The sequence below is a fragment of the Sturnira hondurensis genome, unplaced genomic scaffold, assembly GCF_014824575.4.
Source record: "Sturnira hondurensis isolate 20B ecotype Veracruz unplaced genomic scaffold, ASM1482457v3 Scaffold0008196, whole genome shotgun sequence".
NCBI lineage: Eukaryota > Metazoa > Chordata > Mammalia > Chiroptera > Phyllostomidae > Sturnira > Sturnira hondurensis.
In genome coordinates, this window is record NW_028080827.1 from 25,651 (window position 1) to 52,654 (window position 27,004).

General features: G+C 40.0%; 2 protein-coding genes across 7 annotated transcripts in view; one reads left to right on the forward strand and one right to left on the reverse strand.

Annotated features, from left to right (window-relative positions):
* Positions 1-3,003: 3,003 nt before the first annotated feature.
* On the reverse strand, positions 3,004-12,786 carry ZSCAN29 (zinc finger and SCAN domain containing 29). Of its 4 annotated transcripts, none has more exons than XM_037054460.1 (6): positions 12,647-12,786; positions 11,293-11,728; positions 10,623-10,827; positions 7,886-8,584; positions 5,961-6,398; positions 3,004-3,948 (listed from the first exon to the last, which is right to left on the reverse strand). In XM_037054460.1, the coding sequence occupies exons 2-6, from the start codon at positions 11,605-11,607 to the stop codon at positions 3,080-3,082; spliced, it is 2,526 nt and encodes an 841-aa protein (XP_036910355.1). In that variant the 5' UTR covers positions 11,608-11,728; positions 12,647-12,786; the 3' UTR covers positions 3,004-3,079. The 4 variants fall into 4 exon arrangements, with proteins under 4 accessions (XP_036910355.1, XP_036910353.1, XP_036910352.1 ...); XM_037054458.1 differs by having other exon boundaries at positions 12,246-12,786; XM_037054457.1 differs by having other exon boundaries at positions 12,188-12,786.
* A 23-nt stretch (positions 12,787-12,809) lies between these two features.
* Positions 12,810-27,004, forward strand: part of TUBGCP4 (tubulin gamma complex component 4) — a 40,001-nt gene continuing 25,806 nt past the window's right edge. Inside the window, exons 1-7 of one of the 3 annotated variants that reach the window (XM_037054463.1) lie at positions 12,810-13,124; positions 16,558-16,686; positions 20,866-20,988; positions 21,377-21,430; positions 21,865-21,921; positions 23,209-23,288; positions 25,854-26,055. In XM_037054463.1, coding sequence (XP_036910358.1) covers positions 13,047-13,124; positions 16,558-16,686; positions 20,866-20,988; positions 21,377-21,430; positions 21,865-21,921; positions 23,209-23,288; positions 25,854-26,055 — 723 coding nt within the window. In that variant the 5' untranslated portion in view covers positions 12,810-13,046. Of the gene's footprint in view, positions 13,125-16,228; positions 16,295-16,557; positions 16,687-20,865; positions 20,989-21,376; positions 21,431-21,864; positions 21,922-23,208; positions 23,289-25,853; positions 26,056-27,004 lie in introns of those variants that run through there. The other 2 variants (XM_037054464.1, XM_037054465.1) reach the window with 2 other exon arrangements.

The following is a 27,004-nucleotide window of genomic DNA, read 5'->3' on the forward strand; positions in this document are numbered from 1 at the left end:
TGCTGCATGTGCCACCCAGTCTGTTCCCACAAAGGTCTTGTGGGTGTTAAAAGGATAGGGGTATATAGATTCCCTTGTCCTTGTTCCCCCAACAGTGGGCTTGGTTTCTCTTTCTTAGAATGTTTGAAAACTATTATTTCTTCTTTCGTCCATCTTTAGGAATGGTAGATTGGGTAATAGATAATGATTTGTGAGCAAGTTTGAGGTGAACTGGTTTTTCCCCAGTAAGAGACTTTGCCTTTGCCCTATTCCTTCTGCACACTTTCTTCATCTGAAGGTTGGAGGGATGGTCCTGGTCCTGGGTCTTTGAAAATAAGACTTACTCTCAATGTTCAGTAATGATGGAACCTAATGGATATGGACACAGATACCAAGAAAGGGTTTTCATTCTGATTTCTCTTTTACCATATTCTAATCTATTTCTCAGCCCAGAACATAAAGATTCAGACAAATGTTCTCCCAGTAACCCCACACAGGGAGCCAAAAAAAAAACCATGTGAAGATTTATCTTTTCCCACAAGCAACAAGTTAATCATAACTTCCATGTACATGTTTTAAAAAATATCTGATGAAACACTGGGTACTTTATAAATATAATTTTTATTAACATGGTATCCCTGAGAAGCAGATTAAGGTATAAATATTTTTCTGCTTTACAGAAAGGGAATTGGAGGCAGGTTGACTTACATATAAGACATCTGGAACCACAATTCATACCTGTTGATACCCCAACTACTGCTTTCCCACAAGACTATGCACAGACATACTAAACGTAGAATCCTCTCATTTTAAAAAAACAATAGTACACTTTCTAAACCATCTCAGATCCTGAAGCACTGCTTTAGACTGGTGTTTCTTATATCTTCCTACCTGCTTAGGAAATATAATTGAAATACAACCTCCCTTTAATTCTTAATAAATGTTAGAATCTTTGTACTAGGACCCCTCAACAACAGAACCCCAATTAATCCCTCATCTAAAACAGTAAACTGTGAATTATATAATATTCAATCTCCCCTCTCTGAGATCTCATCCCAGCCATAGGACTGATTCAGTGTGAAAGTGAAATAGCTACTTATCCTAGGCCTTGGCCATCTACTCATGTTCTTTCCTGACCTGCCCATCAAAGAAGTATCTTCTCAAAATACTGCAGTTTCTGACCCTTGTTTTCCAAAGGAGCTAATCTACTATAGCTGTTCATTCTTCTCCAGCAGCAACCAGCTGTTTCCTTATTAATAAGTACAGCAGAACACCTGAATTACTGTAGATGAGGGGAGCATCACCTCCTGATCTGCCTCTGGCACTCCATGTTTCAGCTAAGGTGATTCTCTCTCTGCCTCCAGCAGAGCCCATATCACACTGTTCTCAAGCTTTGTGCTGCTCCAAGCTTTGTCTAACCTTCCTTACAGTTTCTCCTTTGCCCTCTGCTCTATCTGCACAAAACACCTTGCTCCCCAATATTCCAATTTCTCATCCACTCAGCACTCACTTTTGGAATGTTCATCCCACCCTAATTTACCTTCCCTCCTTTGAACACTTCCTGCTTCACAAAGCCTTCCTGAATAAAGAGAAGAAAATACCTCCCAGATTTTTCCAAACTCTAATGCAATAGACCTTAATATTTATGCAGTGTTACTAGCTAGTTTTAAAACTGTTGCAACTATACACATGTACTTATTATTTGCCAGTGTCATTTTAGATTGTATAAGGACAAGGACTATTTAATTTGTGCTGTATAGAGCTCATCATACTACTATGAAAATATGGGTAATTAATGTAAAACTATTTGATTATAAAGATCAGCATTACACTTAGGTGTGATTATAAAGATCAGCATTACACTTAGGTGTCTGCTTTTAAAAATAGATGGATACAGTTGAATATATGCATGTGCATGTATGCAACTGAACTAACCAAAGACAATCTGTCCTCCTTGCCATTAGGGTAAAGAGTTGTTGGATTGGTCTGTTTTCCCATCCACGGGAATGTGGCAGTGGCTTTGGCTCATTGTAGGTTAGTACTAAATACCCACAGGGTATGGAACAGTATACTAGGTGTGTGTGGAGTGTGTGGAACATAGACAGTTCCCTGTCTATAACTGTTTTAACTGCTTTCCCAATCATGACATCCAGCTACCTTGCTCTTTGGGCTTCTGGACCACAAGGGACAGATGAAATTCAAATGAGATGGAATACAAAAAAAATCAAACTAGAACTGTAAATGCAGTATGCTTCTATTCCAGATTTCTAGGGCTTAGAAGAAACTAAGAAATCCAGGGTTTACACCTCAATATTTATATAAGGTTACATTGTTTCCCCATATAGAACACCTAGGTTCTTGATAAGATTCATAGGTCAGAACCAAGATGGACATTAAACTCTCCTTTTTCAAGGTAGATGAACAGTTCATGACAAATACAGGTGTTTCTCTACTTACAATGGGGTTATGTCTAGATAAGCCTGTCATTAAGTTGAACATATGGTAAGTCAAAAATGTCTTTAAAGCCTCCAAATATCATAGCCTACATGGTTTCTACTGAATGCATATTGCATTTGCACCATCACAAAGTCAAACTCCTATAAGTTGGGGACCATCTGTATTTCATTCTGGTCACAGGCTTAAGTGAGCATGAAGAGTCATTCTTTTTTGTATTTCCATTACTGTATAAAGAGCTAGACCCACTCAATAAGTCTCACATCTTCTCCCTGAAATGCTGTTGTGGTGGGTTTTTCCACGTGAAATGCAGCTGATAAACAGGATGAATAAAGAAGGGTACATGTCAGATTCACAGGATCTATTACTATGACCTTTCTGTTAAGGAAACAACATAGGAAAGATGTTACCTGTCAGTTTAGATTCAGGCGTGGAGAGGGATTGAAATCTTCCTTTCATTCTTAAGATGACTGCCTCGGGAATTTGATCCAGGAGAAACTGGTACAGTGAGGTAAATTCTAGAGTATTTCCTAAGCTAACTTTGGGCACAGAATAGGAGATGGATCTCACTATTTAAAGACTTTTCCAAACAATTTCAATACATTTATTGAGGCTCTTTATTTTCTTACAGCTCCTCAGGGGCTTACTACTTAGGCACTGACTGTGTCAGAAGTTTTTCTCGTGTATGGATTTCTCTGTGCTTATTCAGAGCAGAGCTTTTACTGAAGCACTTGCCACAATCATGACAGCCATAGGGCTTTTCTCCTGTGTGGGTTCTGTGATGTGCCCGTAAGTCAGAACTCTTACTGAAACTCTTTCCACAATCAGGACACACATGGGGTCTCTCTCCTGTGTGTATCCTCCGATGTGCACTAAAATGAGAACTGTTATTGAAGCTTTTTCCACACTCTTCACATTGATAGGGCTTTTCTCCTGTGTGGGTTCTCTGGTGAATTATAAGGCTTGAGCTCTGATTGAAACGTTTTCCACACTCACTGCATTGATACGGTTTCTCTCCTGTGTGGATTCTCCTGTGGGTGATGAAATTTGAACTGTCACGGAAACTTTTCCCACAGTCAAGACATTTATATGGTTTCTCTCCAGTGTGTATTCTCCGGTGTCTAATGAGGCGTGCACTCCGACTGAAGCTTTTCCCACAGTCAGCACATTTATATGGATTTTCCACTTGATGGGATATCTGATGTATGAGGTGGGAGTTTGGACCAAAGTTTTTGCCATATCTAAGATATTTATAGGGTCTCTCCCCTAAATAAGGTCTCTGATGACTTACAACTTTACTTAAACTTCTCTCTGGGAGTGTGGGTTTTCCTCTCTTTTCCCGTGGGGTCCTTTCCCACTGTCTTCCTGATCTACACCCACTCTCACTGCCTATGTCCCGATTAAGATGCCGGACAATTTTCCTTTCAGACCTTGCAAGTAATGTCCTATGTAGTTGTACTTCCTCAGAAATATCTCGTTTTAGATTCTCTTCATTCTTAAATCCAGCCTCAAAACCTGGTAAAAGAAGAAAATTTTTAAAGTTATCCATTTCCTCAGTTATGTGCCAAAGTAAAAGAAGTATCACATTAGATGATTAAAGATAAAAATTAGTGAATTTTAGATTCCAAATAATTACCATCATTAAATTCCAGTGTTTTCCTCTTCTACCTGATAACTTATCACATTGCTTCTCATCTACACAGGACTAATCAGTAAATTCTTTTAACTCTTCCTGGATTCCAAGGATCTTTAGAAAATCTCAGTATAACAAGAAAAAACTATTACATTTAAAACTATCAACATCTGTATATAGGAGACACTTTGTAATGCTGTATTTTTGTCTCAGACCTATAATGGTATTCTAATTTATTTTGTGCCGATAACTAAAGGGACTAGAAGGGAATGCCCTGGAAAACCTGTATATGCAAAAAGAGCTATATGAGTCCTCTTCTGCTCAAATTCCAAAACTTGCTGAGAATAAAAACAGGGTAGAAAAATACTTGGTGTCTTTCAAAGAACACCAAGGCCTTCTAAGAGAAGAACTTTGCTAGGAAGTACCTCACTAAAAACATTCTCTTTGCTTGTGGAAAGAAAATCACTAAATGTCCCCAAAGCATTTATTCTAATGCCCAAGCTAAGCTTTTAATATTCTACTAAGAACCAAATGCCAGGCTAGGATAATGTGAATTTGTATCCCAAGCCTAGGATAATGTGAATTTGCGGATACTTGCACATTTTTAGTTTGAATTTATAGCATTTTCAGATATTTCAGGTGAACTTTGGATCCCTAGTTTCCTGGGTGAAATCTAAAAGCAAAAGAACACTGAGTGTCAGCCTGTATATCATACGCTCTAAAGCAGTATTTCTACTTAGAAGCCCAGTCTTAAGAGATACCCCATGAAATAGAGGTTCATCGGGGTAAATGAAATCTCAGAAACTTAAATATGTAAATATGTTTGTGATCCTTCATGAGGAGTATTTAATTTACGAAACATTTCCGAAACATTTTTTAGTGCAATGTATTATTACCCCCATGGAACTGATGATCTATGAAACACTCCTGAAGAATATTCATCTAAAGAATTTTTGAAAAACTGCTATTTATTGAATACTTACTATATGCCCAAGCCTGGTGCTAGGTGCTTCACTGAGGAACCTCACTTTTATCAGCCTTTTGAGGTAGGTCTTCATAGATAAGTAAACTTACAGGGTTAAATAACTTGCTTTAAGTTACTCAACTTACAAACAGCAGAGTCCAGATTCACACATATATACAGGGGTGGGCATATGTAGGTTTACAGTTGTGAGTATGCCAAAACAGTTTATTCTTTTATTATTATTTATTAATTACTGTATTATTTGTCTTATTATTTCATAGCTTTACTTATTATTTATCTGTTAGGTAATGATGGCCGATAATATAACCTACTTTTGCCTACCCCTCCTAAACGTATGACTCCAAAATCAGAATTATTCTTCCCTTAAGGAGGGAAACCATAGTGAAGTATTTTCTTCCTTATAGAACAGCTAAGATTCAAAGGGTCCAATAACTCAGAAACCTCAGACTTTTGCATAAGTGTGTCTGAAGAAAGAGTTTACTAGGTTTTCAAGTAGATATATAAAGGAAACATACAGCTGGTGTATAAGCTAAAACTAGAAGAACAAACTAATGAGAATGAACGTTTAAAATCAACTTCATCCTATTATGGGTTCATAGGAAATGTTAGCTTTCAGATTTCCTGGTAGGTAAACTGCCTAGAAACCTAGCAAGTCACACATAGATGATAGCAAATTTACAAAATTCAAAACCATTTTTGATTGATGCTGTGTGAGGAGGCAAGTCAAGTGAGTAATTTATATCCCCTCGCTGAACTGCTTTAATAGACAGGGAATGTGGGGAAAAGATAGGTGGTCACAAGAAGAATCCATGAGAGCTGAGTATAGAGGTTTCAATCTGATTATGTTTTTTTCTAAGTCTCACTGCCTTCCCTTTGTTACTTAGGCCTTAAGAAGTAAAGTAATCTTACCACTAGGACTCTGGAATAAGACTGGAGCACGTGTCACAACAGCTCCTGGGGGTAGCTCAGTATCCTCTTCATCATCAGAATCTTCTGTGGCCTCTTCTGCTTCACTGGTATCCTGGATGGGGAAAGAGGCTGTATCTTCTTCCTGGCCATCACTGAGTGGGGCAGCAACCTGGGCACTCACCAAAGCATCCATCTCCTCAAAAAAGGGGCAGGTCTCTGGTGCTTGGCCATTCTTGACTTTCCGATAGCTTGTTTGTAGGCTTTTAAATTTGGTCCGACATTGCTCTGGTGTCCTAAGGAAGCCATATTCCCATAACCGCTCAGCCACAGCTCCGTACAACTGGCTATTGCGGTGACAGTTCTGGAGGGCTTCATAAAACTGAGTCTCACTAAGAATTGTAAGGTAAGTCTTTGTCTCTTCATAGCCCCAGTGTACACCTGCCACCAGAAAAGGAATGTCAGCTTTAAAGCCTCAATTTCTTAATCCTATGATCTGTATCATGAAAGTTTCTCCAAGAATGACTTAGAAATCCAACAAACAATCTCTTTTAAAATCACACTGTTGCCTAATCTCTATTATGGCCCTTCTTCACTTGCAATAATCTCAGCGGGGAGAAAAGCCCAACAATAACAAAGACCTGAAAGGGTACAAGATAAAGGATCTCCTAATTATGCAACTTATCATTAGGAAGCAGAAAGAGGAAGGAAGCAGAGCAGACAGCATCTCCTGCCTGGACACATGCTAGTGCTGCAGGCCCCGCTCGGGCAGTACCTCATCAGGACGATTACAGACTCTGTTCCCTGAAGGTAACCAAGGTAAAAGGAAGGGAGATTCAAAGAGTATTCCTCTCACTTGAGAGCCAGCTGGAGATTACATTGCTTCCATTATCCTCCATTCACCATAAGCAAAGAAAGGGAAAGAATCGGAAGACAAAAAGCCATGAAAAAGGGTGAAAAGAATGAAAATTATACCAGCTGCCACATGTACCACATTTGTGATTTATCTACCTTTATTCAAGTGACAAAAAATAAAAAATAATAAAAAAGAAAGGAAAAAGTAGAAGATAGGAAGAATAGACCTAAAATAATACCATATTTAATTTTAAAATGGAAGCAAAAAAAATCACTGTCCACAATGGAACTACAGCTTTAGAGATACAGCCCTTCTGCCACTCTCCATTTTATAGTTCAGGAAACAAACTCTGAAATGGTCAGATAACTGTCTAAGGACACTCAGTGGATTAGTGGTAAGGATTAGAAACAAAGCCTCCTGACTGGTACTTTGGTGCCCTTTCCATAACAACATGTTGTAGAAATTACATCAAAGGTAATAAAAGATACTTACAAAACTGTTCCACAGGCAAATAATATTTCAACATAGAGTTCTAAACAAGATTTCTCACTGCAGGATTTCTCATTCCTCTTAAATGCCAGTGTGTGTTGCAAATCTCTTAGAAGAGACTCAGAAACTGTTTTCCCAACTTTGGGTAATCATTCACTATGCTATTCTAAGTAAAAAGAAACAAACTAATTTTGAGATTTGAGGGAGTAAAAAATAAAACACTAGTTCATAAAAGGTATTTGATAAATATTAGTTCTTAAAATAGTGCCAAGTTTTTTTCAGCCTTTAATGATTTTATAATCGGGGAAAAACACTTTGATAAAGAAATGGAAGCACTGATACTCCTTTTCAGGACTTGCTTGTATTATTAGATGAGTGTCTTTCTTTAAAATACCTAAAATTATTCTCTACTTCCTATTATCTCACGGAACTTTCCCACAGAATGAAATACACGGGAAACCAAAGTGCCACTTTATTCTCTAAGTGACAAAGCTGGCAGGTCACATTAGGCTTCATGACTCCACATCCAGTCTCATAACTCCTCAAGTCTAACCCCAAACCCCCCCCCCCCCCAAATGCTTACCACTTTGACTTCGGAAAAGGACAGGGGCAGTTGAGTTGTTGGTTTCCTGGAGGTTGGCCTTCTGGCCCATTTCGTCACTGTCAGACTCTTCAGCCATGGCCTCTTCTACTCCATCCTCATGCTGCCAACTCCCTGGCCCTGGTTCTTCAGTCTCAGCATCACTGCTTGCCAAGCCAGAGTGAGAGGCTGCCTCTTCCAGGCCATTACTGGGCAAGGCAATGACCTGAGCACTCATCAGGGCTTCCATTTCTTCAAAGAAGGGGCAGGTCTCAGGTGGGTGGCCATTCTTGACTTTCCGATAGCTCTTCTGAAGACCTTTGAACTTGGTCCGACACTGTTCCAGGGTCCGGAGGAAACCATACTCCCGGAGCCGCTCAGCCACAGCCCCATATACTTGGCTGTTTCGATGACAATTTCGGAGGGCCTCATAAAATTCAGTCTGACTAAGAATTGCAAGGAGAGTTCTAGTCTCTTCATAGCCCCAATGCACACCTGCCACCTTCTCATCCTCAAAGCCCCAGTGATCCTGTTCTACCCAGCGTCTTTTCTCTTTCCTGGATGGTAACAGGTCAGCATGCATTTGTCTGTCTCCTGTGAGATTGCCTCTTGGGAGTTCCTTTTCCTTGGAGCCCAGATCTGGGATCCAAGGCTCTCCTTGCTCCAACTTGGAGACCACACCGGATTTAGGAAATGGAAATCCTGCTTGCCGGAAAGCAAACAAAGGACGTCATAGTTTGGAATGATCATTAAAATGATAATCATCATCTCTGAGTTCAGACCTGCCTTTTTTATCCAAGAAGCTTATAAACAGTGCCTAAGGAAATATTTTCAGAAAGTTCAGTACGCTGAAGAAAATGGTGAAAATACATGAAACATCAAAAAATAAGAAATACTGTATTGTCCAGAGCAGGGTGTGACAAGAGAGGAAAAGGTCTGTTGTAAGTTTAGAGCAGATAATTCTGTTCCAAATTGCTCCCTACTGACCACTTGAAGGCAGGTCATGGCACTGCTGGGAATAGTCACCTCCTGTTTCTTAGAATTCTTTACTTGGGACTAAAAACTAAACTCAGATTTCAAGGGGGAGGGGAGCATAGGGGAAATCATCTTCAGCTCATCTGTTTTCTTCACACTCAGCCACCAAGTTTTAAAGGTTTTTTCCCTTAGTATGTACTCTGTTCCTACTGCCACCACCCAAGTCTAGACTCCTTACCTTCTCACAACCCAGATAACTGCAGCAGTCACTGTCCTACCTAGCTCCAGGTTCTTGCTTTCTTAGCTCACATGCTATACTGCTGGACCTTAACCTGAGTGCCTACTATGTACTATCCATTCATATCAGACTCCTCCCCAACTGTCCACATTTAACCCATTCTTCAAGCATATTTGCCAATGGGCCCCCCATCTTCCACTGTGCTAAACCCCCGCTGTACTTGCACAATTGAGTAACAAGTCATTGTTTAGCACTGTTTCAGTACAGTTCAGTTCAGCATATCTTTAAGTTTGCCTTTATGTTCTCAATCACATAAGTTCTTTAAGCATAGGCATCTTTTCTTATTGCAGAATACCTTGCAAGGTGTTGATCGTATGGTAGGTAGATGTTCAAAAACTGATTCATTCTACAAACCTATGTGTGGCGTTGAGGGATTATATCTGGGTGACTAACAGAGACTATTACCAAACTGACTGAGAAGGCTAGATTCTTAGACAATAAGATCAGATTTAAAAACAACCTCAACAATTTAAAGAAATGATCAAAGAAAAAACATACAATATGGAGTTCAACAGAGGACAAAGTAGAAAAGCTCTACAAAATCATGTACAAGAGTAAGCACTAGACACAAAGACAATGGGGAAGGCTATGAGAGTCCTGGGAATTACCAAGTGAACAATAATCATCAAATAATTAGTTGAGCTATACTGAAAGAAAATGTGAAATTCTGAAGTAAAATTCTTACTCTGCCTCAATCTATCAGACCCTCACTGGAAATAAATACATACACACACACACACACACACACACACACACCACATAGTTTTCCACAACTGACATATTTGGAGAACTTAAAGTTTCCAAGGGACAGTAACAAACTCTTAGTACATCTGAGCCCTGGCTGGTGTGGCTCAGTGGGTTGGGCATCGCTGGGCAAACTGGAAGGTAACTGGTTCGATTCCAGGTCAGGGTACATGCCCGGGTTGCAGACCAGTCCCTCTCCCCCACTGGAGGTGTGCAAGAGGCAACAAATGCCAGAGGCAACCAATCAATGTTTCTCTCACCCATCAATGCTTCTTTCCCTTTCTCCCTCTCTCTAAAAATAAAATCTTAAAAAAAAAAAGACTTAATTTAATACATCTGAATAATGGAGCTCCTGGGAGAAAACATAAACAAATAGTTTATTTCAGAGAAGGAAAATGACTAAAAGGAAGATGTACTTTCAAGTACAGAAAAGAATTTTTATCTAGAAAATACTGACTTGGTATCATTATTACAAAGAGGAAATAAAATAGCTCAAAATTCTGATAAAAACTAGGGAACCATCCTCTGGCAGACTTATCAAAAGAGGAAATATAAGAACTCTAACTGCAGCAGAGAGCTAAACTATGCCTTCAGGAAGTCCCCAACAACCACATACTCTATAACTGCCACTCATTCTGAAATCCCTTTTCCACTCACTGTTCCCAAACCCTACTTCGCAACTTAGAATGGAATCCTATCTTCCCATATGAATCTAATCCTCACCGCTCCTTTGAAAAGGTCTGAGCTTCTCCTTTGGATTCATCTGCTCCTGTGGTCCCAGGTCTGGGCTTCTTGCCCTCTCTTTCTTGGGTACACCCCTGGACTGGGGTTCCACTGACTCCTGCCGAACACTTAATAACTCTTGTGATGATTTCATGGGTGTCATCTTCTCCAAGTGCACTTCCTGCCCCTTCACAGAGACTGTGACCTAGGAAAAAACCCCATCAATTGTCACTGCAAGGTTATAATGAGGGGTATTCCCAGAGGAGATTATTTAATACCCTCCAAAAAACCACCATCCCTGTGGGCATGGCTAGTGGTGGTAATAGCCAACAAGAGTCATTCTTATCCCATTACTGTTAGCTTAGAGCAGCTGGAACATCAATAGGAAAATATCAAAATAGTAAACCCTACTATAGGCTAAAAAATAAATCCCCTTTCTTCTCTACTAAATAAAAAACTATGAATCTATGAATAACTCATGATGACAGGGTAGCAATGATACACCCAGGTAGCATCTCCAGATAAACTGTATCTGAAAAAGTTACCTGTTCTAGGACCAGTATAAGCATTACCAAGGAACATTGTACCCCTCTTTAAAAATGTGTACCTTCATTTGGCCCCTTGGCCTTGCCCCTGCCCAAACACTTCTGAATTCCCCCTCCCTTCTTACCGAACGTCCAGGTCTACCAGACTGTCCTTCTAAATCTTCCACCAGCGCCACAGCCTCCTCTCCATTTTCTGGACATTGCTCCTGTACCCACTTCTGGATCTCCCCAGGTAAGATGGCCAGGAACTGCTCTAGCACCAACAACTCGACAATCTGCTCCTTGGTATGCACCTCTGGCCTCAGCCACCGGCAGCAAAGTTCCCAGAGTTGGCTGAAAGCCTCCCGGGGACCAGCTACCTCCTGGTAATGAAATTTTCTGAAGCGCTGTCGGAAGGTCTCAGAGTTAGTGCCATTCCCTCTCAGAGTAGGTTTGGCCATCGTTCACAGCAGAAAGCAGCTTTCCTTCACTTAAGGGTCTATGTTCCAGAACTTACACCTGTCTTCCCATGGCCTTGGAGAATCACCTGCAGATGAGTGTCTCTGTAAGAAGACTTTCCTCCTAGGGTAGAGAGATATGACACTATCAGAGGGAATATATTCATACGTCTAAAGTCTTGCCATAGCTGGCCTGACTTCCCAAATATATGCTCCATGTGGCCAGCTGAGGTAGCACCAACTTCAGAATAGAAAGCCAAAATTGAGCATGGAGAGAAAACTTTCAAAAGCTGCATTTCTGGGCGATTTCCCAAGGCGGCCTGGAGATACAGCAGAGAAAAGAAAGTAGTCTGCTCCTCTTCCCCCTCCCCCAAATCTGATCCCTTTTAGCTCTGACCAATGTTGCAAGGTGGGTTCGAACCACATGGGAGACCTGGAGCTCAGGATCTAATGGCACGTCAGCATCCTGCTCAAGGCAACAAAAAGCCTCTGTCCAGCGGGTCGCAGCTGATCTTCCCCAGTACCTCCGTAGTCCTTCCCCAGGCCTCTATGTACTCCCTGCCCCCTCGGACTCCACACCTACCAATTCCCACCCCAGGCAAAACTCAAATACTGAAAACGGGGTCTTCGTTTTTCCTCACAGCAGAAGTAACCGGTCAACAAATACTCGGAAACTAGTGACGGGAAACCGCGACTGGGAGAAGTTGGTTTTGGCTCCTGAAGTGAGAACCGGTTGGGCTTGGGGAGAGTCGCGCTGAGTTGGTGGAGAGAATCCGAGGGGGCAGTAGTAATGGGTCTCCTGAGGACGAGCTCGGGTGCAGGCCAGGAGGTCCGAGTGCCGCTGGGTTCGCGGGCGCGGAACTCAGCTCAGGGAGCCTCGGGTAAGGGGTTCGGCCTCTTTGTCTTCACTCCCTTCGGCCAGGTCACTCTCGGAGCCGTGGTGTAGTGCCCTCCAGAGACATCCGACCCGGCTAAGTGTCCTGAGAGCACCCTCCAGCCCACCGCTGGTGGTGCCTCTCACTCGGGTTGTCCTTCAAACCACTCGCATCTCTGCCCGGGGGCCGGCGTCATCCACCGGGGTCGGCCCAAAGCCCGGTTCTCTAGCCTTGTCCAGCTCTCAAACCGGAAGTCCGAGCGGGTGACTCGAAAGCCAGGGCGCATGCGCAAAGTCAGCCGCCGGGACTCCCTTGCGAAGCTTGGTTTGCCGCCGGCGGGTGGGCCCTGCCAGCGCCGCTTACTTCCGGAACGCGGCGCGCCGACCTTTTCCCTGCTTCCCGTCTGCCCTTACCGCAGCAATTGGTGCGGCGGGTAGACTTCAGGAGGAACCGTCAGTCCCTGGGGCCTGTACGCGTGGTGGAGAGTGGGTATCGGACTCTGTGGTCGCCTTGAAGGGCGCTGGAGGAAGGAGCGACGCATATAGGAACTTGAGGTCCGCGGTGGGAATGATCCACGAACTGCTCTTGGCTCTGAGCGGGTACCCAGGGTCCATTTTCACCTGGAACAAGCGGAGTGGCCTTCAGGTACGGTTCGGCTCAAAGCGCGGGAACCTGCGAGCGCAGAATGGGTAGATCTGAGCCAGTACTTGGGGGTGGAGTCTGAGGTACTCAGAGGGCAGAGCCTGCTGGGGTTTTGGGGGCGGGAGGCTAGTCCCTGGGCCAGTGACTGGAGAGGCCTACTTGTGACTAGCAGACGGTGAGAGGGTTGGGCCTAGGCTGGGAAAAGGAGGGCAGACCCAGAACGGCCCCGCCTTCGGGGAGGGAGAGGGAGACCCGGACCGGCTTAAAGTTAAGGTGTTTGAGCGAGAGTTCCTGGGGAACTAACTCAATGTAAAAGTGAGGAAGGCGCTTTCTCCCATTTTCACACTTGCACTCAGTTTTAAATTGAATTTTGAAGCCTATACCAACTACATAGCGTTTAACATACAATAAGGGCTCAGCCAGTTTTGTTGAATGAAAAAAATGAATGAGTGTGTTTCTCTCATGACTCCTTTCTCAGGAAATTTCTGCACTAGGAGAATCTGAAGGGGGCCTTCGTGTAACCAGGAATGTATGAGGAGGAAGGGCTGTTATGCATTATCTAATTTAGTCTTCATAACCACCTAGTTTCATATCACAAGTTAACTCTCTGTGGCTCGCAGCTGGTAATTAGCAAGCTTGATCTTGAAGGTCTGTCTGGCTCCGGTATCTAAATAACTCTTTCTACTTATGTTTCCAGTAATGTTATCTAATCCTCTCAATAAGTTAGTAACTAGATATTGTTAGCTCCAGTTTACATACAAATGAGCAAACCGAAGTTCAGAGAATTTATGGTGGCTAGTCCTGGTAATAGCAAGGTTCCCATAAGGCTTTGTCTGGTGACAAGGCCATGCTTAATTCCTATGAGAATTGGCAGTAGAGCCTGGGGAAGAACAGAAAAATAACATTATTAGGCTATAAAACCTATAAATCAAAGCAATTCCTCTTATTATTCCCTTTCCCCTATAAAACTACCACAATGCCAGGCATATAGGAGGAAAATGTCCAGGAAGTGTTTGTGGGTGTTTTATGACCAGAAGTAAAAAGAGATAACAGTATAGGAAAGAGAGCTTCCTTTCTTATAAAAAGTTTAAAAAGAGATTAAAACTTATAAAACTTTAAAAACTTATAAAAAGTTTCGATCAGAGATTTTCTTCCTTAAGGTCCCACCTTTAAAGCCACTTCCTCAGAAAAACTTTTTCTAACCATCTTTTTTTTAAAGTATCCTCCCCTATGCCATTATTCTCTATCCAAGAAACTTGTTTATTTCCCTTACAGGATTTGGCACAATTCACGTTATTTATTGTTGTTATCTGTTTCTAGTCTCTCTCTCATAGATTGTCCATGGGAGCAAAGATCACAATGGTCTTCTTCATAGGTGTACCAGGAGCACCTGGCTAGAAGTAGGTGTTCAGATACTTATGTAAAAAAAGGTCACCCAAACCAGAAAACATTGCATATTTTCTTCAGAGCAATGGTTTTCAGTCTTAAAAAGGAAATTCTGACAAATGCTACAACATGGATGAAACTTGGAGATACTACTAAGTGAAATAAGCCAACCAAAAAGCACAAATGTCTTATGCTTCCACTTATTTGAAGTACTTAGAGTAGTCAAATTTATAGAGACAGGAAATAGAAGAGGAGTTGCCAGGAGCTGTGGAGAGGGAGAACAGAGAGTCTTTGTACTATGGGTTCAGAGTTTCAGTTTGGGAAGATGAAAATGATCTGGATGTGGATGAATGGCGGTGACAGTAGCACAACAATGTGAATGCATTTAATACCAAGAACTGTACACTTAAAAATGGCTAATATGGTAACTTATATGTATATTTTGCCACAGTTTCTTTGAAAAAGTTGGTTGAATGGATACATTCTCCCACTACTTTTTTCTACTTGAACTGCTGTATAACTTTTATATGGCATACTAGGCTATCATTTGGCTATTATTTAAATTAAAAACAAATAAAAATATGGATACTATATGTATATGTCCAGTTATAAGGTGACTTTGTAGATGATAGTATGCTACATTTATTTACATTTTTATTGAAAACAAGGTTTAAAATTTCATAGAGAAGTTATTAATTCTAAGAATATGTCTGAGAAACTCCTGAAGTTTGCTGAAGACATTGCTAAAGACAACCTTTTTGCAACCAGATCAAAACTTCATATCTTTAAAGAACACCCCTGAAATGTTGTGTAAGAAACAGGTAGTCCCTGGCTGGGTCACTCAGTTGGTTAGAGCATTGTCACGATATGCCAAGGTTGAGGGTTTAATCCCCAGTCAAGGTACATATAAGAATCAACAGTGAATGCATTTATAAATGGAACAACAAATCGATCTCTCTCTCTCAAATCAATAAGTAAAATTTTAAAAAATGTATGTATTTTTTTAGCCCTGGCTGATGTAGCTCGGTGGGTTGAGCCTGAGCCTCATTTCCCAGTCAGGGCACATGCCTGGGTTGCAGGCCAGGTCCCCAGTAGGCAGCATGTAAGAGGCAACCACACATTAATGTTTCTCTCCCCCTTTCTCCCTTCCTTCCTCTCTCTCTAAAAGTAAATAAATCTATATCTAAATCTATATCTATATCTATCTATCTATATATATATATATGTATTTTTTCAAAAAAAGAAACAGGTATAGTAGCTGCCTCTGAGGGGAGGCTGACTGATTTTTTAAAGCATATTTTAATGTTTTGTGTATTTTTTGAAGATTTTTAATTTACTTATCTTTAGAGGGGAAGGGAAGGAGAGAGAAGGAGAGAAACATCAATATGTGGTTGCCTCTCATGTGTCCCCTACTGGGAACTGGCCTGCAACCCAGGCATGTGCCCTGACTGGGGATTGAACCAAGAGGTTCGCTGACTTATTTTAAAAAAAATTTTATTGACTTTAGAGAGGGGGAGGGAGAGAAAGAAACATTGATTTATTTATTGGTTGATTCTTTAAAAAAATTTTAATTGATATTAGGGAGGGAGGGATAGAGAAACATTGATTTGTTGTTCTACTTATTTATGTATTCATTGGTTGCTTCTTGTATGTCCCAGGCTGGAGATTGAACCCACAGCCTTGGCATATCAGGATGACACTCTAATCAACTGAGCTACCTAGCCAGGGTTCATTGGTTCCCTAGCATATGGGGATGATGTTCTAACCAACTGAGCTACATGGCCAGGGTGAGGTTGTACACCATTTTGTATTGTTTGAATGTTTTACCATGTGTTATCTCTTATTTCAATAAAGAACTAATTAGGTCAGGGGTGGGGAACAGCCCCTTTGTAGTGGTTTGGAAATACTTTTGTTACCCAGAACTTAACAGTCTTAAATGGGCATTTTGGGAAAGGAAATGATAAATAGTACAGCACATTTGAAGGACCTCAAAGACCACATGTAGTGAATCACAGGCACCAGTGTTTTCAGCCTGCTTCTTCTCCTGCAGGTGTCACAGGACTTTCCATTTCTCCATCCCAGTGAAACCAGTGTCCTGAATCGGCTCTGCCGCCTGGGCACAGACTATATTCGCTTCACCGAGTTCATTGAACAGTACACAGGTCATGTGCAGCAACAGGTAGGTTCCTGTTCTCGGGGAAGGTACACCTCCAGGGGACAAGAGCTATGTCAAGCTTTTAGTGAATCTGCTGGTAATTCATGTGAAGTAAGTCACAAGAAGTTATGAATTTCTCATCACTGGAATTATTCAAGTGAAGGCCAGAGGTCTATATCTCACATAAGGGGGAAATATACAGGGACTAATTTAGGCAGATTGGTGTGAAAGAAAATTTGTTTTGCCTGAGTTTTAGAAGGCCAGAATTAAATTATTTTGAACTGGACCACAGTTCCAATTACAGAAGTGAAAACATAAAGCATTATTTCAAATTCCTTTGCCACTCTGCTTCTATTTTAGTCACATTGAGGCAAGCAACTAAAATCTTTGGGTTTCAAAATTTGTAAATGAAAGAGTTAAACCAGAGAAGGCACTTGGCACATAATAAGCACTTGATGAATATTACCCATTATTATTAATTAATTGGAAGTCAGTGTAGAGGTCAAGAGTTTGTGTCCTGCTCCATCACTCACTGGCCATAGACTGCTCAGCAGTAACCTAATGTTCAGTAACTAAGGCTCAGTTTTCTTATCTATAAAATGGGGATAATGGATAGTACCTATCTCATAGGGTTTTGAAGATTGAACAAAGTAATTCATGTGAATGCCTGGTATATAGTAAGCACTCAAAACTTTTTAAAGAGATATTTTAAAGCTCTCTTTATTTTTAACCATCTCTAATTCTTGTCAGTGGTAAGTAAAAAGACTCATAAATTGTATGACTGATTCAGTGATGACTATTTTCCAGTTGAAAGAATAATTCTGATTTAGGGAAAAGGTGAGGACTTCAATGCAGTCAATACCCTCTGGACTCAGAGGGTAAATTGGTTATCAGGCCTTTGGTGTGTCAACTGATGGTTGTTTCAGCCAATTCAGTGACAACAAGAATCTCCAACTTGGGGTGCAGTGAAGAAGGACACTTCATTCAGTGCCCAACAGCTCGATTGTCATACAGCACAGCTGTGAAAACAGCATGGCTGTAGAACAGATCTGGGGCCAGTCAGCCCTGGGGCCGGGCCTCTCTCCAGCTAGACCACTGTACCCTGCTTCTTGATAACCTGCTTGTACTACCCTGGTCTGCTCTACTCTGCTCTGGCAAGACATCTTCTGCATTTCAGCTCAGCCAGGGAGAAGCAGTCTGCAGTCTTCACTGGAAAGGGAAAATGTGCTCTCCAAGCCAGAAATGAACTGGCTTATATGGACAGAAGTCCATGTCCCTGGTCCCTGACGAGTCTATCTTCCTGTAGATGAAGGCTTTGAATCCTCAAAGTTTGGCCCAAAAATCACTACCCTGATTCGTCAGAATAGAGCCTCAGTTCTGTTGGCTAAAATAGGATTCCAGCAAACCTTTATAAGGGCTGGTCCAGATGGGAGAAATACATTGCTGGAAGACAGTTCACTACACAGGCAGGCAGGCAGTGCAGCTCAGGCTTCTTTGAAGTTTAGTTTTCATAAGAGACCCCTGTGCAGAAATGGCCACTACACTGTTTGTTTTCGTTTTGTTTTAAATTTGATCCCAGTTAGCCACCAGGAACCTTTCTTAGTAGATGTCTTTTTTTTCTCAGGGTTCACAGGTGGTAATCTGTGGGGCAAAGGAGTTGGAGGATAATGCCTTTTCATCTCTGGGACAGGGATTCTGGTTCACTTAACCTGATTATACTGCAGAGAAAATACATAAGCTAAACATGAGCTTCAAATCTAATCATTGTGGGGTGGGTAGGGCAGGAGAGAGTAATGGGGGAAAATGGGAACAACTGTAATTGAACAACAAAATACCTAATCAATGCCAGTTTGCGATGAAAGCATATTAAGAAAGTACACTTAATTATCAAAGTTGAAATCTATATACTATATTAATATAGATGAACCTTACACCTATATTAATATATTATAAACATATTGTTAAATCAATATAATATAGCTATAATTATTAATATTAATAATAATTGCTTTTGTATATAATACCTAGAAGAAAAAATCTCTACATTTCTATGACTATGTGGGTTTTATCTTATATAAGTCAATTCTTACTTTCACAATTTTAAAGATATCTGTAGTACTTCTTTTTTTGGAAAAGTAAAAAGCATACTCATTTTCCTTTTTATTTTGTGATCAAGGAAGACATTCAGTTCTCTGAAATGACACAAGATCAAAACAATTGATTGTAAGCCGACCTGGTCTACTTCACCATATGCCCATGCTGTTCTTACTATATGAGGGGGGGACCCCAAAACACCCAGAATTATCTTCTAGAACACAGGCCCCTTGTGATAGAGGCTTCCTCAGCTGTTAGTGTTCTAGGAACCCATCTGTATCAGTGTACCAAGTGGCATTGTTGTAAGGCTGCGTTCCACTTCAGTGAATTTCTTTTAAACACTCTTTCAAAGCATTTGCCCATTTCATGATGGGTGATTTATAAGCACACCTGCCCATACCTCGCTGAGTGTTCAGACATTTTTTACCAAAAACAGCATGACCCTCTGAGCCCCACCCTCCCTATTCACCCAATCTCACCTCAAGAGACATTTTGTTTCCCTGGGTGAAAAAAAGTCCTCAAAGGGAAACCTTTTTTGCATATGTGAAAGAGGTAAAACAAAAAATTGCCGAAGCACTAACAGGCATCAAAATCAACAACTTCAGAAACACTTTTGAGCAGTGGAAAAAACATCTCAATAGGTGTATTGCATCAGATGGAGAGTACTATGAAGGTGACTGAGGTTTAAACATATATGAATGAATACATAATTTTTTATAAATAAATTCTGGTTTTGGGGTCCCCTCTTGTAGCTGTGAACATTTATCTCCAGGAACTACTAGTATCCTTTGCAGTACTCTTTGACTACACTGTGCCTTATAAACCCTGAGCCCAAGCTTCCTCTCACACTTGTTGTTAAATTCTGCTATTGTATCTACGACTACCAGAGCCTGATCACCCAAATCAGTACATAGCCAGAGAGGCTAGTCATGGTGACCTCTCGTTAACTGTTAACCACAATTCCCTATATAAAGCTACAAGAATAAGCTCTTACAAAAAGTTGTAGGTTTCCTGAAAGACAAGCCATATTTGTAAATAGCCTCTTAATGAGTTTCATAAATCCCCACATTGTCAGATTCATGTTCAGGTGAATTGCCATGCCAAGCAGGAGAAGGGATGTTAGAATGAGGATTGAGGTCATTGTATTATTTATTCAGTAAATACTTACCCATTGTTCAGAAAACTATGGTGGGGACTAAAAAAGAAAGATGAATAAAATGTGGGACCTTGCTTCATGAAGCTTTGGGTATTATGACAAAAGTACAATTTCAGCACTAAATTGAGATGCAATGAAAGCAACTAAGGGGGAAGCTATTAATTCCCTGGGGAGAGTTAGGAAGGGCTTTGCAAAGAAGAGATGCTTGAGGTGGGTCCTGCAGGAAGCGTAGGTATTTGTCACTAAGATGAGTGTACAGTTATAAGCAGAGCACATCCAAATTCATGGGCCTGAGAAATAGAACCAAGGCACATTTGGTGACCAGTGGGTAGTTTGGAAATGAGGATTTGAAGTTGGAATCAATAAAAGAATTTTGAAGAGAAGTAAGGGCCAGAATGCAGAAGTCATTGCATGCCATGTAGGGGATTTTAGATATTATCCTGGGGCAGTGGGAAGTCACCAAAAGGATTTAAGCTAGAAGTTACAAGATTAAAATTGAGTTGTAGAAAAATCTCTGACAATATGGAATACTACCTGGCTGTAACATCTGGACCCCTTGAAAAATTAAAATATCTCATTTTATCCCTGACAGGGTAGTTAAAAGGTTGTGGGTTTGATCCCTGGTAAGGGCACATACAAGAAGCAATCAATGACTGCATAAATAAATAGAATAACAAATCAATGTTTGTCTCTCTCCCTCTCTTCCTCTCCCCCCTGCCCCATATACACCTTCCCTTCTTCCTCTAAAATCAATAAGTACAAAATTTTTTAATATATTACATTTTAAAAGATCAGAACTCACAATCTGTCTCTTCCATTGGGTTTTCCTCTGACTGAAGCACTGTTCTGGTATGGAATTATTTAGCCAAAAACAATACCACTTATAAAGGGTAATGTCTTCCTCAGGTTTCAGGGTCTGAGCCAAGAAATGATTTTTCTTTGTTTGATTTCAGGATCACCATCCATCTCAGCAGGGTCAAGGTGGGTTACATGGAATCTATCTAAGGGCCTTCTGCACAGGACTGGACTCAATTCTGCAGCCTTATCGACAAGCACTGCTTGATTTGGAACAAGAGGTGAAAGTGGGGATATGGGAGCAACACCTCTGGGACAGCAAATACGGGCACATTTTTGAATTTGAAATGCCCTTTGATATGGTCAGGTAGTTAGGAGTAAGCTATTTTCTGTGTGGCTGGTAAGTACAGTTTACAGTGTTTTCTCTGTGATTGTCCAAGCCATGGTCAAAGTGGTGTGCAGATCATGGCAAAGGTTCCTAAGTGAGTATATAAGAGCCCTACCTTTGATTTCATCAACTGAAAATCAGAATTAATAATCTTCCATAATCATAAATTTTGATAGCCTAAAATAACACTAAGCTCACTCAGATTTCCTTCTAGTTTTCATAGATCAAATAGATTCAAGATATTTTGTATGGAGCCCTAATCACAGTGTTTTTTCTTGCAGTTCCTGGCTGACCCCCATCTCTCCATATCACATGTCAATTACTCCTTGGATCAGGTATGCTGCTCAAATAACAAAATGCCTTGGAATCTGCTGATACTGTTAGAATAATCTAACTTATAACATTTTTCTAGAACTCTTTTCCTTCTGGATTCAGAGCCCAGCATTTTATATTTTATATGCTTTTCTAGATCAGAACTGTTTGAAAAACTCCAAATTTAGTTAAAACTTAATGTCTGATGTTACTCCCCTAAATTAACCTCAATATTAATGATTATACTAGCCTAAAAAATAAAATTGCTTCTATCTGCCATTCTCTTTCTATCTGCCACCAACCCCATATCAAATTGCCTTAAGATACTGGATCATGGCTGGTCTGTGGTGTTGCTATCTTTATGTAAAGTGGGACTATTTAGAAACAAAAGCATTTCCTAAAGTAATTTTTTTCCCTCGTATTTGATAGACCCTCATAATTATTCTCTACTTTGCAGTTCCAGCTCCTTTTCCCCTCTGTGATGGTTGTAGTAGAACAGATTAAAAGTCAAAAGGTAAGAACTATCCTTTTTCATTTTGCTATGATAAGCACCAAGGAAATATTCTTAATTAATTTTGCTTTACATTCTCTTTTGTTTTAAAGACTCTAGATTTTAGTAGTTTTTACTAATTTATTCAACAGTATCTGCTTGGGTATTATACTAAGTGTGAGGAATGCAAAAATAAAGTATGACCTTGCCCCTAAGCACGTCTTGGTCCAGGAGGTGAGAGAAATGTTAATAGATGTATCAAAAAAAGCCTGTCAGGTAAGAGAAAAATACTATGGATATTTGGAGATGACAGTTTTTTGCACTAAGAATTGGAACTGTTGGATATGTATCTGAAGGAAAAGCTAAAAGTTAATCCTTAGAAAAAAAGAAGGTAATAGTTTTATGTTAGGGTGCTGGCAGTTTTCTGAGAATTAGACCGTTGGGTAAAATGTAGATGTTAGTTAGTTAAATATGCCTATTCTTATCACAAGCTTTCATCAAATGGATTGAGAAGTGGGGCCCCAAAATTTACATTTCTTATAAGTTCCTAGGCAATGCTACTGGAGGTGGGATTGGAGGGCTGGATGGAGACAGCTAGGGAGACTGTAGAGTTCATACTTTGAGAATACCTATTGCAATATTGTGATTTATATTAAGAAATATATTTTTGTCTTCATATTGTTTCTGGCACAGAGCTCCTAAAACCCTTGGGATTTCCTAAGTGTTAATAGTAATAAAGGTATCATGCTATTCATAAGAAACCCCTGTCAACCACACTTGAATTGTTAATGACTTTTGCACAGCACTTAAGGATGGGAACTGGTTGCCAGGGGGACCAACCTTGTGATTGGCATTCAGTCCAACCTCTAAGGGTGGGGGAGGGCTGGAAATTGAGTTCAGTCACCAGTGTCCAGTGATTTAATCAACTGTGTCTATGTAATGACGCCACCCCAAAACCCAAAATGACAGGGCGTGGGCAGCTTCCAGGTTGGTAAACCAGAAGGATTTCATGTTTCTTCATCTGGCTGTTGATTTGTAACACTTGATATCCTTATTCAATCTCAGGACACAGTCAGGATTAGGTCAAAATATAGGACACCCACGCTGGTGTCCGAGAATTGCTTGGTAGTGTGGGGAAAACCCATACACATTGGAATTATAGTCAGATTCAGAACTACACCTAGATGTTATGAGAAAGTTTATCCTCATTCTCTGCTGGATTTTGCCCTTTGGATTGAATATAGAATATGAGTTTGTGCTATATGAACTATTAAAATGGAATCCAATTTGAAAATGCTGTATTTTCCACAGATTCATGGTTGTCAGATCCTGGAAACAGTATACAAACACAGCCGTGGAGGTTTGCCTCCTGTTCGAAGTGCCCTAGAAAAGTAAGTCATGGCTCAATTGGTGGTTAGGGGTGGGGGTGGGTAGTCAAGTGACTGGACCATGCACATGTTTTGTTTTTTTATGTCATCCTTGGTTTCTTTCTTGGGAAGGGTATAACCAAGATAGAAAAGATCCACGAGCAGGGGAGCCCATGTGATCCTTATGATGGCTCAGAAATTGCACAAAAAGGGTTATAAAGTATTGAGTGTCAAAGCTAGGATCTAGTTGCCTAGATGCCCTTGAGGTATCTTTTTTAATTTTTGGATCTCATCATCTTGGGAGAATTTCCATTACATGTGCCAGATAATACCTAGCTAGGTCTAAACTTGGGTATTTTGAGTCACTGGTATTTTCACATTGAGGTCCTTAAAAAGTTTTATACTTTATAATCCCATAATGCCACTCTTAGGAATTTCATCCTAACGGACTTATTCAAAAGAAGAAAATAACCATATGTACAAATATTATTCATTGCAATGTTGTATAGTATATCAGGAAATTAGAAAATTACCAGCAGCAGAAGAAAGCTGAATAAAGATATATTCACTGGATAGACTACAATGTCGTTAACATTGTAAATACTGTAACAACATGTAAAAATATTTTTATAATACTAATTGAAAAAGAATGCAAAATTGTCTTATGATTATAACTATATTAAATGTGTACAGAGTTTCATCAAAGACTGCTCATTTGATCTTCCTGTTCCCCTGTACCTCCTCATTTTTTTAAAAAAGGGTATGGAAAAAAGAGGGTGTAACATTGATTTCAAAATTGGAATCAATGATTTCTGAGGCCCCTCACAACTCAACAATCTCTACTATAATTACTGCACAAGTAAGTCCTCAGAAGAGCAGGAAATTTTCCAGACTATGGTTTAGGGACTTAATTCTCTATTACTGTGCTTTTTTTTCCTCATAGAAATGAATTTTGATTACAGAAAATGAGGATATGCAAAGAGAAGAAATAGAAATCACCTGTAATCACAGCCTCTTGAGATACCCAATTCAACTTTTGGTGTATATCATCTACAGTTTCTCGCTACATAAACATACTCATAGTTTTATATAGTGAATATAAAATCTTATGTAGATAATATGCTATATACATGTTTGTTATATATTTGCAAGGACTACATTTTACAGACCACATACTCTAGTATGCAAAATTTAACTGCCTTCCCATTTAATTTTTTAAAGAGCAATTCCATTCAATTAGCATACTGTAAATAGCAGGCTCCATCTCTTTTAGTTTCTTTTTCTTCCCGAGTTATTTTGAAAAATGTTGTATCCCCAAAAATGTTGAAAGACATTAAATAAATGTCTATACAATACAATACCTGTATAGCCTTTAATTTCACCAGCTAACATTTTGCCACATTTGATTTATCTTTTTCTTTTTCCCTCTGTGTAAACTGTGAAATATATATGTAAATATATGTATAAACACACACACATGCATGCTTGCATACCACAGTTTTTTGCTGAGTGATTTGTAAGTGGTCACAGATACCAAAACACTTAACCCCTAAATATGTCAGCGTATATCTCTTTAGAAAAAAGGCATTCTCTTATATAACCTCAATACCATATTATACCCAAGAAACTTAATGTTAACTCAACAATATGATAGCCAAAATATATCTGAATTTCCTCAGTTTCCCTCCAGAAGTTCTTTATAGCTGTTCTTTTTTTGCAATCCAGGATCCAGTCAGTGTTCACAAGGTTGCATTTACTTGTCATGTCTATTTAGTCTCTTTTAATTTGGAATACTCTTCTTCATCGACTTTTAAAAAAAATCTTTAATGACTGACATTTGAAGAGTTCTGACCAGTTGTCTTGAAGAATGTTCCACAATCTAGATTTTTCTGATTATGTCTTCATGATAAGATTTGGGTTATACATTTTTTGCAGTAATACTACATAAGTCATATTATTTCCTATTGAATCATTTTGTAAGGCACAGAAAGTAAGTTTGTCCCATTACTGGTGTTATAAATTTTGCTCACTTGATTGAGGGACACTTTCCCCTTTGTAATTAATGTTACCTGGGAGTGATCCTTTCAGACCATGTAAATATCTCACTCTAGCAACCATTCTGTGTTTTGTTGGATAATGACAGGCAGGTGTGTGTGCCTGTTATGTATTGATTCTACTCTCCTTATGTGATTCCAACAAAAATAAAACAAATTTATGCTCTGTTAGCCAAGGAGGGACTCCTATAAGTCCATTTAGCTTTAACAGGAATATCAGTGTTAAAACTTACTTTACACAAAGAGAGGAAAGAAAAAGCGCTTCTCCTAAAAGACATAACAAAACATTCGCTTAACACTTCAGACTTTAGTATGTAGGCATCAAGTTTGGAAATTTAATCAGTCCAGCCACAAACATTTAAATTAAAACACCACAATTATTTTTGTCTTATAGTTGGTCATTTCCTTTCTGACTCATCAGCCTCTCAGGGCTCTGTTTATCCCATAGCAGTTTAAAGCATACCCTCGGTGCCACTGTGAGGCTTAGTGTTCTTGAAGTGGGCTTCTAAGGCTCTTGCTTTTTCTCCCAACTCAGAATCCTGGCCGTGTGTCATGGGGTCATGTATAAGCAGCTCTCAGCCTGGATGCTGCATGGACTCCTCTTGGACCAGCACGAAGAGTTCTTTATCAAACAGGGTCCGTCTTCTGGGAATGTCAGTGCCCAGCCAGAAGAGGATGAGGAGGATCTGGGTATTGGAGGACTGACAGGAAAACAACTGAGAGAACTCCAGGACTTGGTGAGAACACAGCAAGAAGCCAACATACTCCTGCCAGGAAGTAGAAAAAAACTACAGCTGAATGTCCTTTCAGTGATCCTCCCTCCCCGTTCCAAGTTCATCAGAGCTGGGCACCTTCCATAACCTCTTTAGATATATCTTAACTTAATACTTACCTTAAACTTAATATCTAACTTAATGTGAGACTACAAAACAGAAAATACATTTGTGAGATTTTGTTCGTTTCTCCTTTACCTAATATATGCTTTTAAGAGGTTAATAATAAATCTTATTTCTTAGGGTAGTCTTATAGCTCCCTTGCAGTATTTAAATGCAATTGGAGTTTCGATTAGACTCCCCAAAGTCCTCTATTGTCCTTATTCATTCATTCATCTATCCTGTTACAACATTTTATCAAATGCCTGTTATGTACCAGGCGCTGTTCTAGGTGCCACAGCTACATAGACAGATAATATGTAGTAGTCCCTGTCCTTAAACAGCTTATAGTTTGGTGGAAGACATAAGTAAACAGTAACATTACAGTGTGCTAAGTGCTCTGGAAAGAGTAAGTACAGGTGTTCTCAGAACTTGGTCTTAGAGTAACTAGAGAAGGCTTTTCAGTGAAATATATGGCCAAATTGCAAAAAGTTTGGGAGGAGAGGTCAGGAAATGTTCCAGGCACATGTGTAAATGTTTCAGGGAAGGATGTGTGTGAAGTACAGAGCCCATGATGATGGCTCATTTGGGGAACTATTAGTAATTCAACTGAAATGGTCAAGTAAAGACTCAAGTATCATGTAAGGGACAGTGGAGGGGTTTGGGGAAGTGGCAGTCAATGAAACCATTGAGTTAAGCAGAGGTAAGATCACTAAAACCCTTGTAAACAATGAGAAGGAATTCGGACTTGAATCTGAAAAGAGCTGGAAGCCAGTGAAGAATTTTAGGCAAGAGGTTAATACAATCAGACATT